The 13,929-nt window shown below is 43.2% G+C and overlaps 1 protein-coding gene across 1 annotated transcript in view; it reads left to right on the top strand.

The window, feature by feature from the left end:
• The window catches only part of LOC110485942 (alpha-1,6-mannosylglycoprotein 6-beta-N-acetylglucosaminyltransferase B), a 170,811-nt gene that overhangs the window by 130,791 nt on the left and 26,091 nt on the right, over window positions 1-13,929 (top strand). Inside the window, exon 9 of the mRNA XM_036940613.2 lies at window positions 2,355-2,486. Within this exon, the coding sequence (XP_036796508.2) occupies window positions 2,355-2,486 (132 nt within the window). The remainder of the gene's footprint in view (window positions 1-2,354; window positions 2,487-13,929) is intronic.

Genomic DNA, 13,929 nt, shown 5'->3' with positions numbered 1-13,929 from the left:
AAATGGACACAGTGGAAATTGATGAGGGAAAATACATGAGAAGAATGGGAGATTCCTTCCGCCCAGTGGGGTATAGCAGAAATCAGTGAAGGCAAGAGTTTAGGGTTGCGGTAGATTCCCTTTATGTTTAGCTGGTAAGGAGTTTGGAGTGTTGTGGGGGAATCAATGGGAGGATCACTGTACTGTGGAGAGAGCGTGTGTGTGAGACACACACACTGACACACAGAAGTAGACCGCACACACACGCACACACACACACTGGCACAGAAGTAGACCGCACACACTCACACACACACACACTGACACACAGAAGTAGACTGCACACACACACTCCCACACTGACACACAGACACACACATTCTCTCTCACAGGTTCCAGATATCACTCCCTCTTCCTTAGTAATGCAAAAACGAAACCATCCACTGGCAGGGAGCCTCTCTGCGTCTCTCTGTCTCTGACACACACTCCTCTTTCGTCCTCTCCCTCGCTCCTCTCATCTCTGAAACGGACACATTTCTTTGCGGTCGGTGCCCCTTTGACCGTTTGATGTGTAGATCTCCCTCTTTTTCTGATGCTGTTGCCCGCTCACTGTTCTGGCCATCTGCTACTCATACAGTTTGGATCACACTACTGAGCGGTGCTTCACCCTCATCATCAACGCAAGCGCCGTCTTTTGACCGAGTTGATTGATTGATGTTTCATTGTGTTTCTCTAATGCTCGGGGGCTTGGAAGCAGGTTCAACGTCTCTCTCGTCATAGTACGATAATGAGATGGTGGTTTATTCAAAGTGACTTATAGTGAATGCAGTACAGGACCGAAGGTGTTTTGACCTGACCAGGATTGACTTTTGACCGTACAGTCCAGGGCACAGTGTTTCCTGGTCAAGGTTGTGGTGACCTGGTCACAGTCATGTGGTCAGTGAAAACTCCTGGTCCTAAGTAAACAACAGGTGCCCATGCAGACATCAAACAGGGCAGCAGGTAGCCTTGCCGTTAAATCTGGTTCCAATACCCGAGCTGACAAGGTGGAAAATTGGTCGGTGTGCCCTTGAGCAAGGCACTTCACCCTAATTTTCTCCGTACTACTATCGCTGACCCTGGAAAACAACGCTTTTCACTGCACCTATCCGGTGTATGAGACAATAACACATTTAAATCTCATAACCTTCTCCAGCCAACTGATCCATGGAAACTATAGTTAATGTAACCTCTGCTCTGTCTGTGTGCTGTGTGTTTGAACCATACAGTAGTTCATGTAACCTCTGGTCTGTGTGTTTGAACCATACAGTAGTTCATGTAACCTCTGGACTGTGTGTTTGAACCATACAGTAGTTAAGGTAACCTCTGGTCTGTGTGTTTGAACCATACAGTAGTTAAGGTAACCTCTGGTCTGTGTGTTTGAACCATACAGTAGTTCATGTAACCTCTGGTCTGTGTGTTTGAACCATACAGTAGTTAAGGTAACCTCTGGTCTGTGTGTTTGAACCATACAGTAGTTAAGGTAACCTCTGGTCTGTGTGTTTGAACCATACAGTAGTTAAGGTAACCTCTGGTCTGTGTGTTTGAACCATACAGTAGTTCATGTAACCTCTGGTCTGTGTGTTTGAACCATACAGTAGTTAAGGTAACCTCTGGTCTGTGTGTTTGAACCATACAGTAGTTCATGTAACCTCTGGTCTGTGTGTTTGAACCATACAGTAGTTAAGGTAACCTCTGGTCTGTGTGTTTGAACCATACAGTAGTTAAGGTAACCTCTGGTCTGTGTGTTTGAACCATACAGTAGTTAAGGTAACCTCTGGACTGTGTGTTTGAACCATACAGTAGTTCATGTAACCTCTGGTCTGTGTGTTTGAACCATACAGTAGTTCATGTAACCTCTGGTCTGTGTGTTTGAACCATACAGTAGTTCATGTAACCTCTGGACTGTGTGTTTGAACCATACAGTAGTTCATGTAACCTCTGGTCTGTGTGTTTGAACCATACAGTAGTTAAGGTAACCTCTGGTCTGTGTGTTTGAACCATACAGTAGTTAAGGTAACCTCTGGTCTGTGTGTTTGAACCATACAGTAGTTCATGTAACCTCTGGTCTGTGTGTTTGAACCATACAGTAGTTCATGTAACCTCTGGTCTGTGTGTTTGAACCATACAGTAGTTAAGGTAACCTCTGGTCTGTGTGTTTGAACCATACAGTAGTTCATGTAACCTCTGCTCTGTGTGTTTGAACCATACAGTAGTTAAGGTAACCTCTGGTCTGTGTGTTTGAACCATACAGTAGTTAAGGTAACCTCTGGTCTGTGTGTTTGAACCATACAGTAGTTCATGTAACCTCTGCTCTGTGTGTTTCTGTCTCATAGATTTCTCGGGGTGCCCCCAGGCAGAGGGAGCTGCCCCCTGACAGGACCTCTGCCCTTTGACCTCATCTACACAGACTACCACGGCATGCAGCAGATGAAGCAGCACATGGGGCTCTCGCTCAAGAGACACAAGTATGTGTGTGTGTGTGTGTGTGTGTGTGCGTGTGTGCGTGTATAATATACATGTGTTAGTGTGATGTCATAGCTAAGGTTTACGACCTGTGTTTATGAGTCCATTAGGGCTGCTTGTTAGGTGCACTGCTACTGACGTGTCTCTCTGCTCGTAATTCACACGGGTAATTAATCCCCTACAGGTCAGTAAAACATCCCTCAGTCTCCGGCCAGACTGTCAGTCCTGTCTAATACTATGATGGAAGGGGAGGAGGGGGGGCATCAATACAAAAGGACAGCACCACAGCAGTAACAATACACACTCTCTCCGTCCACTCAGAATTACATGACAGGTCTTCCTTTTGAAGTCCACACACGCATAAATGAATTCAGAGAAACACAAACACACACATAGACAACAACAAAAAACACATGCATTTTCTTACACTTTAACTGCAGTGTTGAGAAAGGGCTCATAAGTACCTATTTCACGGTAAAGTCTACACTTGTATTCGACGCATGTGACAAATAAGTTGATTTGATTTGACACATGTTTAGAGGCGGACCCATACACACACACGTTCAGTGCCGTCTATCTGACACACACCATTGGCAGACTTTTCTGCTCGGCAACAAACAGCACCAACTAGAACGCATACAGCACAACGCTCATACCAGCTCCTCTTCTATATACAGTATGCACCAGCCCAGCTGTCAACAGCTTCTTATTACTGTTGTACTGGTTGGGGTTTGCGTTGCGGTTAACTATCAATCGTAGCGAGGCGCTGAGCGAAGGAGGGAGTGAGATAGAGGGGAGCAAAGATAGAGGGAGAGTGCAAATGGAAGAGTGGCAGGCCTCTTGACTCAAACTGACACCAGATAACAGCCGATGCCCACGCCATGTATTTTTTAAATCCAATTATAAATGAGGGGTGAGAGAGTTTTGGTATGCGTGCGTGTGTGTATGCATTTTGGCATGAGGTAAGAGCATGAGAAGTGGGCCCGATGCTCTGGTTAAATGATCCCTATCCGAGCAGCTCTCTCTCTCTGTCTGTGTGTGTGTGTGTGTGTGTGTGTGTGTGTGTGTGTGTGTGTGTGTGTGTGTGTGTGTGTGTGTGTGTGTGTGTGTGTGTGTCACGTTTCAGGGAAGACCCAGATGCAGACAGTGTTGAAGTATCAAAGGTTTATTACTAGAACAGGGGGCAGGCAAAACGACAGTTCAAGGGCAGGCAGAGGTCAGTAATCCAGTGTGGTGTGACAAGGTACAGAACGGCAGGCTCAGGGTCAGGGCAGGCAGAATGGTCAAAACCGAGAAAACTAGGAACTGACAGGAGCAAAGGGGAAACCGCTGGTCTGTTTGACGAACAAAACAAACTGGCAGCAGACAAACAGAGGACACAGGTATAAATACACAGGGGATAATGAGGGAAGATGGGAGACACCTGGTGGGGGGTGGGGACAAGCACAAAGACAGGTGAAACAGATCAGGGTGTGACGGTGTGTGCGTGCCTGCCTGCGTGTGTGTGTGTTTGTGACCAAACAACTTTGCCCGACTGGTTGTAATAGTTTGCTGAGGTCAGCAGCTCTCCCAGACAGTGAGTGGCTCAACAGTTATGGAGCCGTGTTGATTTCTGCCTGGCCTAGGCAAAGCAGCACATGTCAGTCTCTCCCGATCAATCAAGGGTTTGCGGTGTATAAATCAACTACTTTTTCCAAGTAGAGCGCGATTTGAGGTTTCGAGACGGAATTAATATCAGAACTTTTTGAAAAGTAAGCCCTAAACATATTCAGATGTAGCTATGGTAAACAACCTTCGGTATTATTATTTAATGAGCGAGCTCACATAATAAATCTCCTCTGCAACACACAGGGAATTGGCGTCACGATGAAATGTACGACCCACTCATTATACGATACATAACATGTATAAAGCTCAGTATTTATTTGTAAGAAGAACAAACCCCAGCGCTTTCTTCCGCACCGTACATCATATCATCAGCTTTTATACTACAAACATGAATGACTTATCAGTCTAGTCCACACCTTATTGGAGACTCACACGCTTTCAAGGATGAAGTAGCCTTTAGACACTCTACTTTAACCCCAGATGCAGTGCTTTACCCACAGTCCTTAGAGGATTTGTGGACAAGAATGAGATACGAGCCTTTTATCAGCCCTATCAACTGAAAGGCATATCATTAATCAAGTGCAGAGCTCCTGGGCCCTTCAGTCTCTGTTTAATTACTTTAGTTTGATGTTGCTCCCAACGTCCAGATGCATTAATAATGCCTGGCCAGCCAATACGCTAGTTTCCTTTGGGAGGTGTGTGTGTGTGTGTGTGTGCTTGGACGCATGTGTGCATGTGTGCCTGTGCGCGTGCGTGTGTGTGTGTGCGTTCAGGGGAAGAAGAAGAGGAGGGGGGGTCAGTGATAGGAAGAGGGCAGAGGTCTGGTAAAGATGCTGAAAGCTGATATTGCGCGGCTTTAAATCACACCTTGCAACTGATAGTCGGGGGGGATACACTATTGATCCCTAGGTACGTGCAGCACAAGGGGATGTGTGAAACGTACTCCTCAGCCTGAAGTCTCCCCACTTGGGCCAGCTAGCTTTTCGCGTGGCGCCGTCTGTTAAGACCCGTCAGGAGGGCGGCCACGTGTGCTAGCAAGGCAGAGGTCCTGAGTTCACGCCAGTTATGGATTGAATCGGGAGGAAGAGGTACTCGCTAAGCAAGCAGTGACGTCCTTTACGTACGCATGGTGAATTTACTGCTCTGATAGAGCAGAGCTGGAGGAGGACTGCGAGGGCACACATATAGTACACACGCACGCACACACACACAGAAAATGTTACGTAAGCACACACACACACTCCGCAACCCAGGCCATTTCTCACCTCACAAACTTACTCACCTCCTGATCGGCTACTGGGAGCACTGATCACAGTATTTACAAGCCACAGTTACCCTTTTCCCCTTTTTGAACAAGATAACGTAATGCACACTGAGTGGACAAAACATTAGGAACACCTTTCATAATATTGAGTTGCACCCCCCTTTTGCCCTCAGAACAGCCTCAATTCATTGGGGCAGAGACTCTACAGGGCGTTCAAAGTATTCCGCAGGGATGGTGGCCCATGTTGACTCCAATGCTTCTCATATTTGTGTCAAGTTGGCTGTATGTCCTTTGGGTGGTGGACCATTTTTGATACAAGAACAGGTATTCCTAATGTTTTGTATACTCAGTGTATAAGAAACTTTATATGTATCTATATCAGTGGTTTGTGATGTAGAACACATATTTATCTATATCAAGGGTTTGTGATGTAGAACACATATTCATCCATATCAGTGGTTTGTGATGTAGAACACATATTTGTCTATGTCAGTGGTTTGTGATGTAGAACACATATTTGTCTATATCAGTGGTTTGTGATGTAGAACACATATTTGTCTATATCAGTGGTTTGTGATGTAGAACACATATTTGTCTATATCAGTGGTTTGTGATGTAGAACACATATTTGTCTATATCAGTGGTTTGTGATGTAGAACACATATTTGTCTATATCAGTGGTTTGTGATGTAGAACACATATTTATCTATGTCAGTGGTTTGTGATGTAGAACACATATTTATCTATGTCAGTGGTTTGTGATGTAGAACACATATTTATCTATATCAAGGGTTTGTGATGTAGAACACATATTCATCCATATCAGTGGTTTGTGATGTAGAACACATATTTGTCTATATCAGTGGTTTGTGATGTAGAACACATATTTATCTATGTCAGTGGTTTGTGATGTAGAACACATATTTGTCTATATCAGTGGTTTGTGATGTAGAACACATATTTGTCTATATCAGTGGTTTGTGATGTAGAACACACATTTATCTATATCAGTGGTTTGTGATGTAGAACACATATTTGTCTATATCAGTGGTTTGTGATGTAGAACACATATTTGTCTATATCAGTGGTTTGTGATGTAGAACACACATTTATCTATATCAGTGGTTTGTGATGTAGAACACATATTTATCTATATCAGTGGTTTGTGATGTAGAACACATATTTATCTATGTCAGTGGTTTGTGATGTAGAACACATATTTATCTATATCAGTGGTTTGTGATGTAGAACACATATTTATCTATATCAGTGGTTTGTGATGTAGAACACATATTTGTCTATATCAGTGGTTTGTGATGTAGAACACATATTTGTCTATATCAGTGGTTTGTGATGTAGAACACATATTTATCGATGTCAGTGGTTTGTGATGTAGAACACATATTTATCTATATCAGTGGTTTGTGATGTAGAACTCATATTTATCTATGTCGATGTTTGTGATGTAGAACACATATTTGTCTATGTCAGTGGTTTGTGATGTAGAACACATATTTATCTATATCAGTGGTTTGTGATGTAGAACTCATATTTATCTATGTCAGTGGTTTGTGATGTAGAACACATATTTGTCTATGTCAGTGGTTTGTGATGTAGAACACATATTTGTCTATATCAGTGGTTTGTGATGTAGAACACATATTTATCTATATCAGTGGTTTGTGATGTAGAACACATATTCATCTATATCAGTGGTTTGTGATGTAGAACACATATTTGTCTATATCAGTGGTTTGTGATGTAGAACACATATTTGTCTATATCAGTGGTTTGTGATGTAGAACACATTTATCTATATCAGTGGTTTGTGATGTAGAACTCATATTTATCTATGTCAGTGGTTTGTGATGTAGAACACATATTTGTCTATGTCAGTGGTTTGTGATGTAGAACACATATTTGTCTATATCAGTGGTTTGTGATGTAGAACACATATTTATCTACAGTATATCAGTGGTTTGTGATGTAGAACACATATTTATCTACAGTATTTCAGTGGTTTAAATCTAAACAGGAACAGTGGTGGGTGACAGCCTCCCACCCTGTCGCCCATTAGGGACCATTCCCGCTACAAGCAACAATTTAACCAAGATTAATCCCCACTCTGATCCTCTGCTAGATATGCTACCAGATATTCCACTCAGTAACTCCAAAGCCATTTCCCTCCTTCTTTTCATCCCTTCATCCCTCCTTCCCTCCATCCCACCATCCCCTTCACACGTCCAGGGTAATCTTGTCTGTTGGCAGAAGATTCTCCTGTTTTTGAGACGATGAGGGAGGGAGGGAGGGAGGGAGGGATGGAGGGAGGGAGGGATAAAGGGAGGGAGGGAGGGATAAAGGGAGGGATAAAGGGAGGGAGGGAGGGATAAAGGGAGAGAGGGATAAAGGGAGGGAGGGATGGAGAGAGTGGGAGGGATGAGAGAGAGGGAGGGAGGGATGAGAGAGAGAGAGAGAGAGAGAGAGAGAGAGAGAGAGATAGGTAGGTAGGTATGGAGGGATAAAGGGAGGGAGGGATGGAGAGAGTGAGGGAGGGATAAAAGGAGGGAGGGCTGGAGAGAGTGGGAGGGATAACGGGAGGGAGGGAGGGATAAAGGGAGGGAGGGATAAAGGGAGCGAGGGATAAAGGGAGGAATGGATGGAGAGAGTGAGGGAGGGATAAAGGGAGGGAGGGAGGGATAAAGGTAGGTAGGGATGAGAGAGAGAGAGAGAGAGAGAGAGATAGGTAGGGATGGAGAAAGGGTGGGAGGGATGAGAGAGAGAGAGAGAGAGAGAGAGAGAGAGATAAGTAGGGTGAGAAAGGGTGGGAGAGAGCGAGGCAGAACTGAAAGTTAAATCTCTCATCAATGTTTCATGACACCGCTCTGAAAGCCTTGACTTACAGCTGCTCAAAGAGGCATGGCACTTTTTTAAGACGCTCCCTTCGAGATATGTCGCTGTCGATCTAATGCCCTGTGCTCGTTTGCAGAAGAACACACCAAAGTGTCACAGAAATACCTGCGTCACCTTGGGCAGCATGGTAAAAATATTATGCCTACAGTGAAATGTGTATCAATCGTGTTCACATGCTTGAAAATGGCCCATTAGCATCACAACAATGCCTTGAACACACACACACACAGTAAACGCACACTAGACACTGCATCTCCGAATATAGGCCTAGCAATCTTTGCTGTCGTGTTGACACAATAGCAACACATTAATAACGTCAGGACAACGTTGAAAAAAAAATACCCAGTGGTTGCATGGTGTGAGTCACTGCGGTGTTAAACGGTGCCCATGGTGCAGGCTGTTGTATTTAACGCAGTGCATGTTATTTACTTTGAAATGGAGCCAGTGAATCTGGAACACAGTGTTAGAAGGGGAAGTTACACACATCTACGCACGCACGCACACACACACACACACACACACACACACACACACACACACACACACACGCCGCTGCTAAATCGTGGCCACCACTGAAAGAAAAAACGAATCTGGCCCCGCTGCTGAAAAACATCCAAGGGAAACACTGCACACGCTCTGTCAAGGGGGCCTTGGTGACCACTGGTCAGCAACACAGACGCGTTATGAGGTACACATGGAAATATGAGATTCTAACTTGTATTTCTTTCTGGAAAATATGTTATCGATAGACTACAGCTCTGCTTCAAGTGCTTATGTGTCTACTTGAAAATCTGATTCTAGCAGAACATTTCAGCCCTGTCTCAAAGGAGAAACCATGGCTCTATCTATCCACACGCACACTCTACTTGGTATTCCACGGTAACGGAACTGTGCTTTGACTTTAAAAATGTATGCCAAACAAAAACGATGGATTTCAAAGTTGAACACACGATAAAACTCTCCAGAAGGATTACTTTTAACAATGTCCACAGAAGATGTGTCAAAAACGAATTGGGGCGGAAGAACTGTGCGGATCAAACCGTAATGTAATTGCGGTAAAATCTCTCTCGGGTTTTTATGTGCCCACATATTCCAAAAAAAACAAAATATCTGCTCTGAATTAAGATTCAAAGATGTCAGCAGAAAAAAATGGGGTGTCAGCTATGTCATGGTACCTTGAGTTTGAAAAAAATATATTTTTGTTATTGAAGTAAGTAAGTAAAGTGGATTTACACCCGGTAACAGAATTACGGTAACGGAATTACATCATGGGTCCCTGATCTGTACTACACAGAAATGCATAATGATGGATATGAATATCATTCTCTGTTTGGACATCACAGCACAGCACAGCACGGTAGATTACAGTACAGTACAATACAGTACGTTAGAGTAGGGTAGAGTTCAGTGCAGTAGAATACAGTACAGTAGAGTAGAGTATAGTTCAGTAGAGTAGAGTATATTGTATCCTGTACTATACTCAACTTTTCTTTAGTGTTCTATATTGTACTGTACTATTGTATTGAACAGTACTCTGCTATGCTCTACTCACTGTACTGTACTCTACAGTCCTGCACTGTACTGTACTGTGCTAGCCAAACTTGTGAAACATACGTCTATGATAGATTCAGATTTGGTCCAGTCCGGTCCGTCCTTTGACATTAACATCTAAAGCCAAGGCGGACTGACCAAAGCTCATCTACTTTTCAACATCCATGAACGTCCGGTGTAGGTTGGTGCTCAGCAGTGAGGATGCTGGTTAAGGTAAATGGAGAGAGAGAGAGGGGGCTCATTGGTAGGTGTCACTAACAGCTGGGAGAGGTGACAATAACTGGAGAGTGAGAGATAGAGGTAGAAACTAGGGAGAGAGAGAGAGGCAGGGGTTGTCCAGACTCAGACTGTTTTAACACTGTTGGTTTTGTCACACCCTGGCCATAGAGAGGCTTTTTATTCTCTATTTTGGTTAGGCCAAGGTGTGACTAGGGTGGGCGTTCTATGTTATTTTTCTATGTTTTTGTATTTCTTTGTTTTTGGCCGGGTATAGTTCTCAATCAGGGACAGCTGTCTGTCATTGTCTCTGATTGAGAACCATACTTAGGTAGCTCTTGCCCACATGGGTTTCGTGGGTAGGTATGTTCTGTTTCATGTGTTTTGTACCTGACGGAGCTGTTTCGGTTGTTTATTTTGTCCCTTGTTGTATTTAGTGTTCAGTTTATTAAAATAATGATGAACACTTACCAGGCTGCATCTTGGTCCTCACCTTCTTCCACCAACGGCCATTACAGGTTTGACCACTAGACGACAGGAAGACAAAGAAAGTTAACTGCTGAACATAACAAGCAGTATGCCAGTGGAAGGGAGAACAGTAGAAGGTGACCCAACTGTGGCTTGTGACTGTTATGATTTCCCATTGTAGCCAATTAGGTTGCAGAAATTCCATTAGATTTTTTTTGTTGTCATTTTTGTAAAGAAATTGAGTTGAATCACTTAATATATAAACAACATTTCTATCATTAACATTACTATAACTAATTGGTATCTTCCATTACATTTAACTTCTCCGAACTCTCATTATCCTCCCTCCACATGAAAGAGAGACATTAGAAAATGATCATACAGATATGTGGGTTGTTGGTAACGGTATTACAAGGCAATATTTCTTAAGCCTGCAGAAGGTGAACAACATCTCCAAAACCAAATATACGTTTTGAAATCAGTTGCCAGGGGTATTTACGTCAACGTGATTATATTTTGATGTAGAGTACCACTGAAAAGTTTGGACACACCTACTCATTCAAGGGTTTTTCTCCAACAGTCTTGAAGGAGTTCACACACATGTTGAGCACTTTTTCTTCACTCTCTGCGGTCCAATTCATCTCAAACCATCTCAATTTGTTTGAGGTCGGGTGATTGTCAGGTCAGCTGATGCAACAATCTCCTTGGTCAAATAGTCCTTAAACAGCCTAGAGGTGTGTTTTGGGTCATTGTCCTGTTGAAAAACAAATAGTCCCACTAAGCAAATGAGATGGGAGGTGTATCTTGTGGTAGCCATGCTGGATAAGTGTGCCTTGAATTCTAAATAGCTCTAAATAGGTCACCGACAGTGTCACCAGCAAAGCACCATCACACCTCCTCCTCCATGCTTCACGGTGGGAACCACACATGCAGAGATCAGCCGTTCACCTACTCTGCGTCTCACAAAGACACGATGGTTGGAACCAAAAATCTCAAATTTGAACTCATCAGACCAAAGGACAGATTTCCACCAGGTCTAATGTCCATTGCTCGTGTTTCTTGGCCCAAGCAAGTCTCTTCTTATTATTGGTGACCTTAAGTAGTGGTTCCTTTGCAGCAATACGACCAAGACGGCCATATTCACACAGTCTCCTCTGAACAGTTGATGTTGAGATGTGTCTGTTACTTGAACTCTCTGAAGTATTACTTTGGGCTGCAATTTCTGAGGCTGGTAACTCTAATGAACTTATCCTCTGCAGCAGATATAACTCTGGGTCTTCCATTCCTGTGGCGGTCCTCATGAGAGCCAGTTTCATCATAGTGCTTGATGGTTTTTGCGACTGCAATTGAAGATACTTTAAAAGTTGTTGAAATGTTCTACATTGATTGACTGACCTCCATGTCTTAAAGCAATGGACTGTCATTTCTCTTTGCTTAATTGATCTGTTCTTGCCATAATATGGACTTAGTCTTTTACCAAATAGGGCTATCTTCTGTATACCACCCCAACATTGTCACAACATAACTGATTTTTGTATTTTTTTGTATTTTATTTCACCTTTATTTAACCAGGTAGGCAAGTTGAGAACAAGTTCTCATTTACAGTTGCGACCTGGCCAAGATAAAGCAAAGCAGTTCGACACATACAACAACACAGAGTTACACATGGAGTAAAACAAACATACAGTCAATAATACAGTAGACAAATAAGCCTATATACAATGTGAGCAAATGAGGTGAGGTAAGGGAGGTAAAGGCAAAAAAAAGGTAATGGTGGCGAAGTAAATACAATATAGCAAGTAAAACACTGGAATGGTTGATTTGCAGTGGAAGAATGTGCAAAGTAGAAATAAAATAATGGGGTGCAAAGGAGCAAAATAAATAAATACAATAGGGGGAGAGGTAGTTGTTTGGGCTAAATTATAGATGGGCTATGTACAGGTGCAGTAATCTGTGAGCTGCTCTGACAGCTGGTGCTTAAAGCTAGTGAGGGAGTTAAGTGTTTCCAGTTTCAGAGATTTTTGTAGTTCGTTTCAGTCATTGGCAGCAGAGAACTGGAAGGAGAGGTGGCCAAAGGAAGAATTGGTCTTGGGGGTGCCCAGAGAGATATACCTGCTGGAGTGCGTGCTACAGGTGGGTGCTGCTATGGTGACCAGCGAGCTGAGATAAGGGGGGACTTTACCTAGCAGGGTCTTGTAGATGACCTGGAGCCAGTGGGTTTGGCGATGAGTATGAAGCTAGGGCCAGCCAACGAGAGCTTACAGGTCGCATTGGTGGGTAGTATATGGGGCTTTGGTGACAAAACGGATGGCACTGTGATAGACTGCATCCAATTTATTGAGTAGGGTATTGGAGGCTATTTTGTAAATGACATCGTCGGGGATTGGTAGGATGGTCAGTTTTACAAGGGTATGTTTGGCAGCATGAGTGAAGGATGCTTTGTTGCGAAATAGGAAGCCAATTCTAGATTTAACTTTGGATTGGAGATGTTTGATGTGAGTCTGGAAGGAGAGTTTACAGTCTAACCAGACACCTAGGTATTTGTAGTTGTCCAGAACCGTCCAGAGTAGTGATGTTGGACGGGCGGGCAGGTGCAGGCAGCGATCGGTTGAAGAGCATGCATTTAGTTTTACTTGTATTTAAGAGCAATTGGAGGCCATGGAAGGAGAGTTGTATGGCATTGAAGCTCGTCTGGAGGGTTGTTAACACAGTGTCCAAAGAAGGGCCAGAAGTATACAGAATGGTGTCGTCTGCGTAGAGGTGGATCAGAGACTCATCAGCAGCAAGAGTGACATCATTGATGTATACAGAGAAGAGAGTCGGTCCAAGAATTTAACCCTGAGGCACCCCCATAGAGACTGCCAGAGGCCCGGACAACAGGCCCTCCGATTTGACACATTGAACTCTATCAGAGAAGTAATTGGTGAACCAGGCGAGGCAATAATTTGAGAAACCAAGGCTATGATTGGCTAAAAACGCATTAAGAAGGAAAGACATTCCACACATTAACTTTTAACAAGGTACACCTGTTAATTGAAATGCGTTCCAGGTGACTATCTAATGAAGCTGGTTGAGAGAATGCCAAGAGTGTGCAAAGCTGTCTTCAAGGCAAAGTGTAGCTACTTTGAAGAATCTCAAATATAGAATATATTTCCATTTGTTTAACACTTTTTGGGTTTCTACATGATTCCATATGTGTTATATCATAGTTTTGATGTCTTCACTATTCTACAATGTAGAAAATAGTACAAATAAAGAAAAACCCTTGAATGAGTGGGTGTGTGCAAACTTTTGACTGGTACTGTATTTCTGATACCTTTTAAGACTTTTTCTGGTATATTTTCAAATCAAATCAGAATCAAATCAAATCAATCAAATGTATATATGTATATATGTTTTATAGCCCTTCGTACATCAGCTGATATCTC

Source organism: Oncorhynchus mykiss, chromosome 13 (genome assembly GCF_057628025.1).
Source record: "Oncorhynchus mykiss isolate SJ-2025 chromosome 13, ASM5762802v1, whole genome shotgun sequence".
In the NCBI taxonomy this organism is placed as follows: domain Eukaryota; kingdom Metazoa; phylum Chordata; class Actinopteri; order Salmoniformes; family Salmonidae; genus Oncorhynchus; species Oncorhynchus mykiss.
This window is presented reverse-complemented; position numbering and strand designations above follow the sequence as displayed.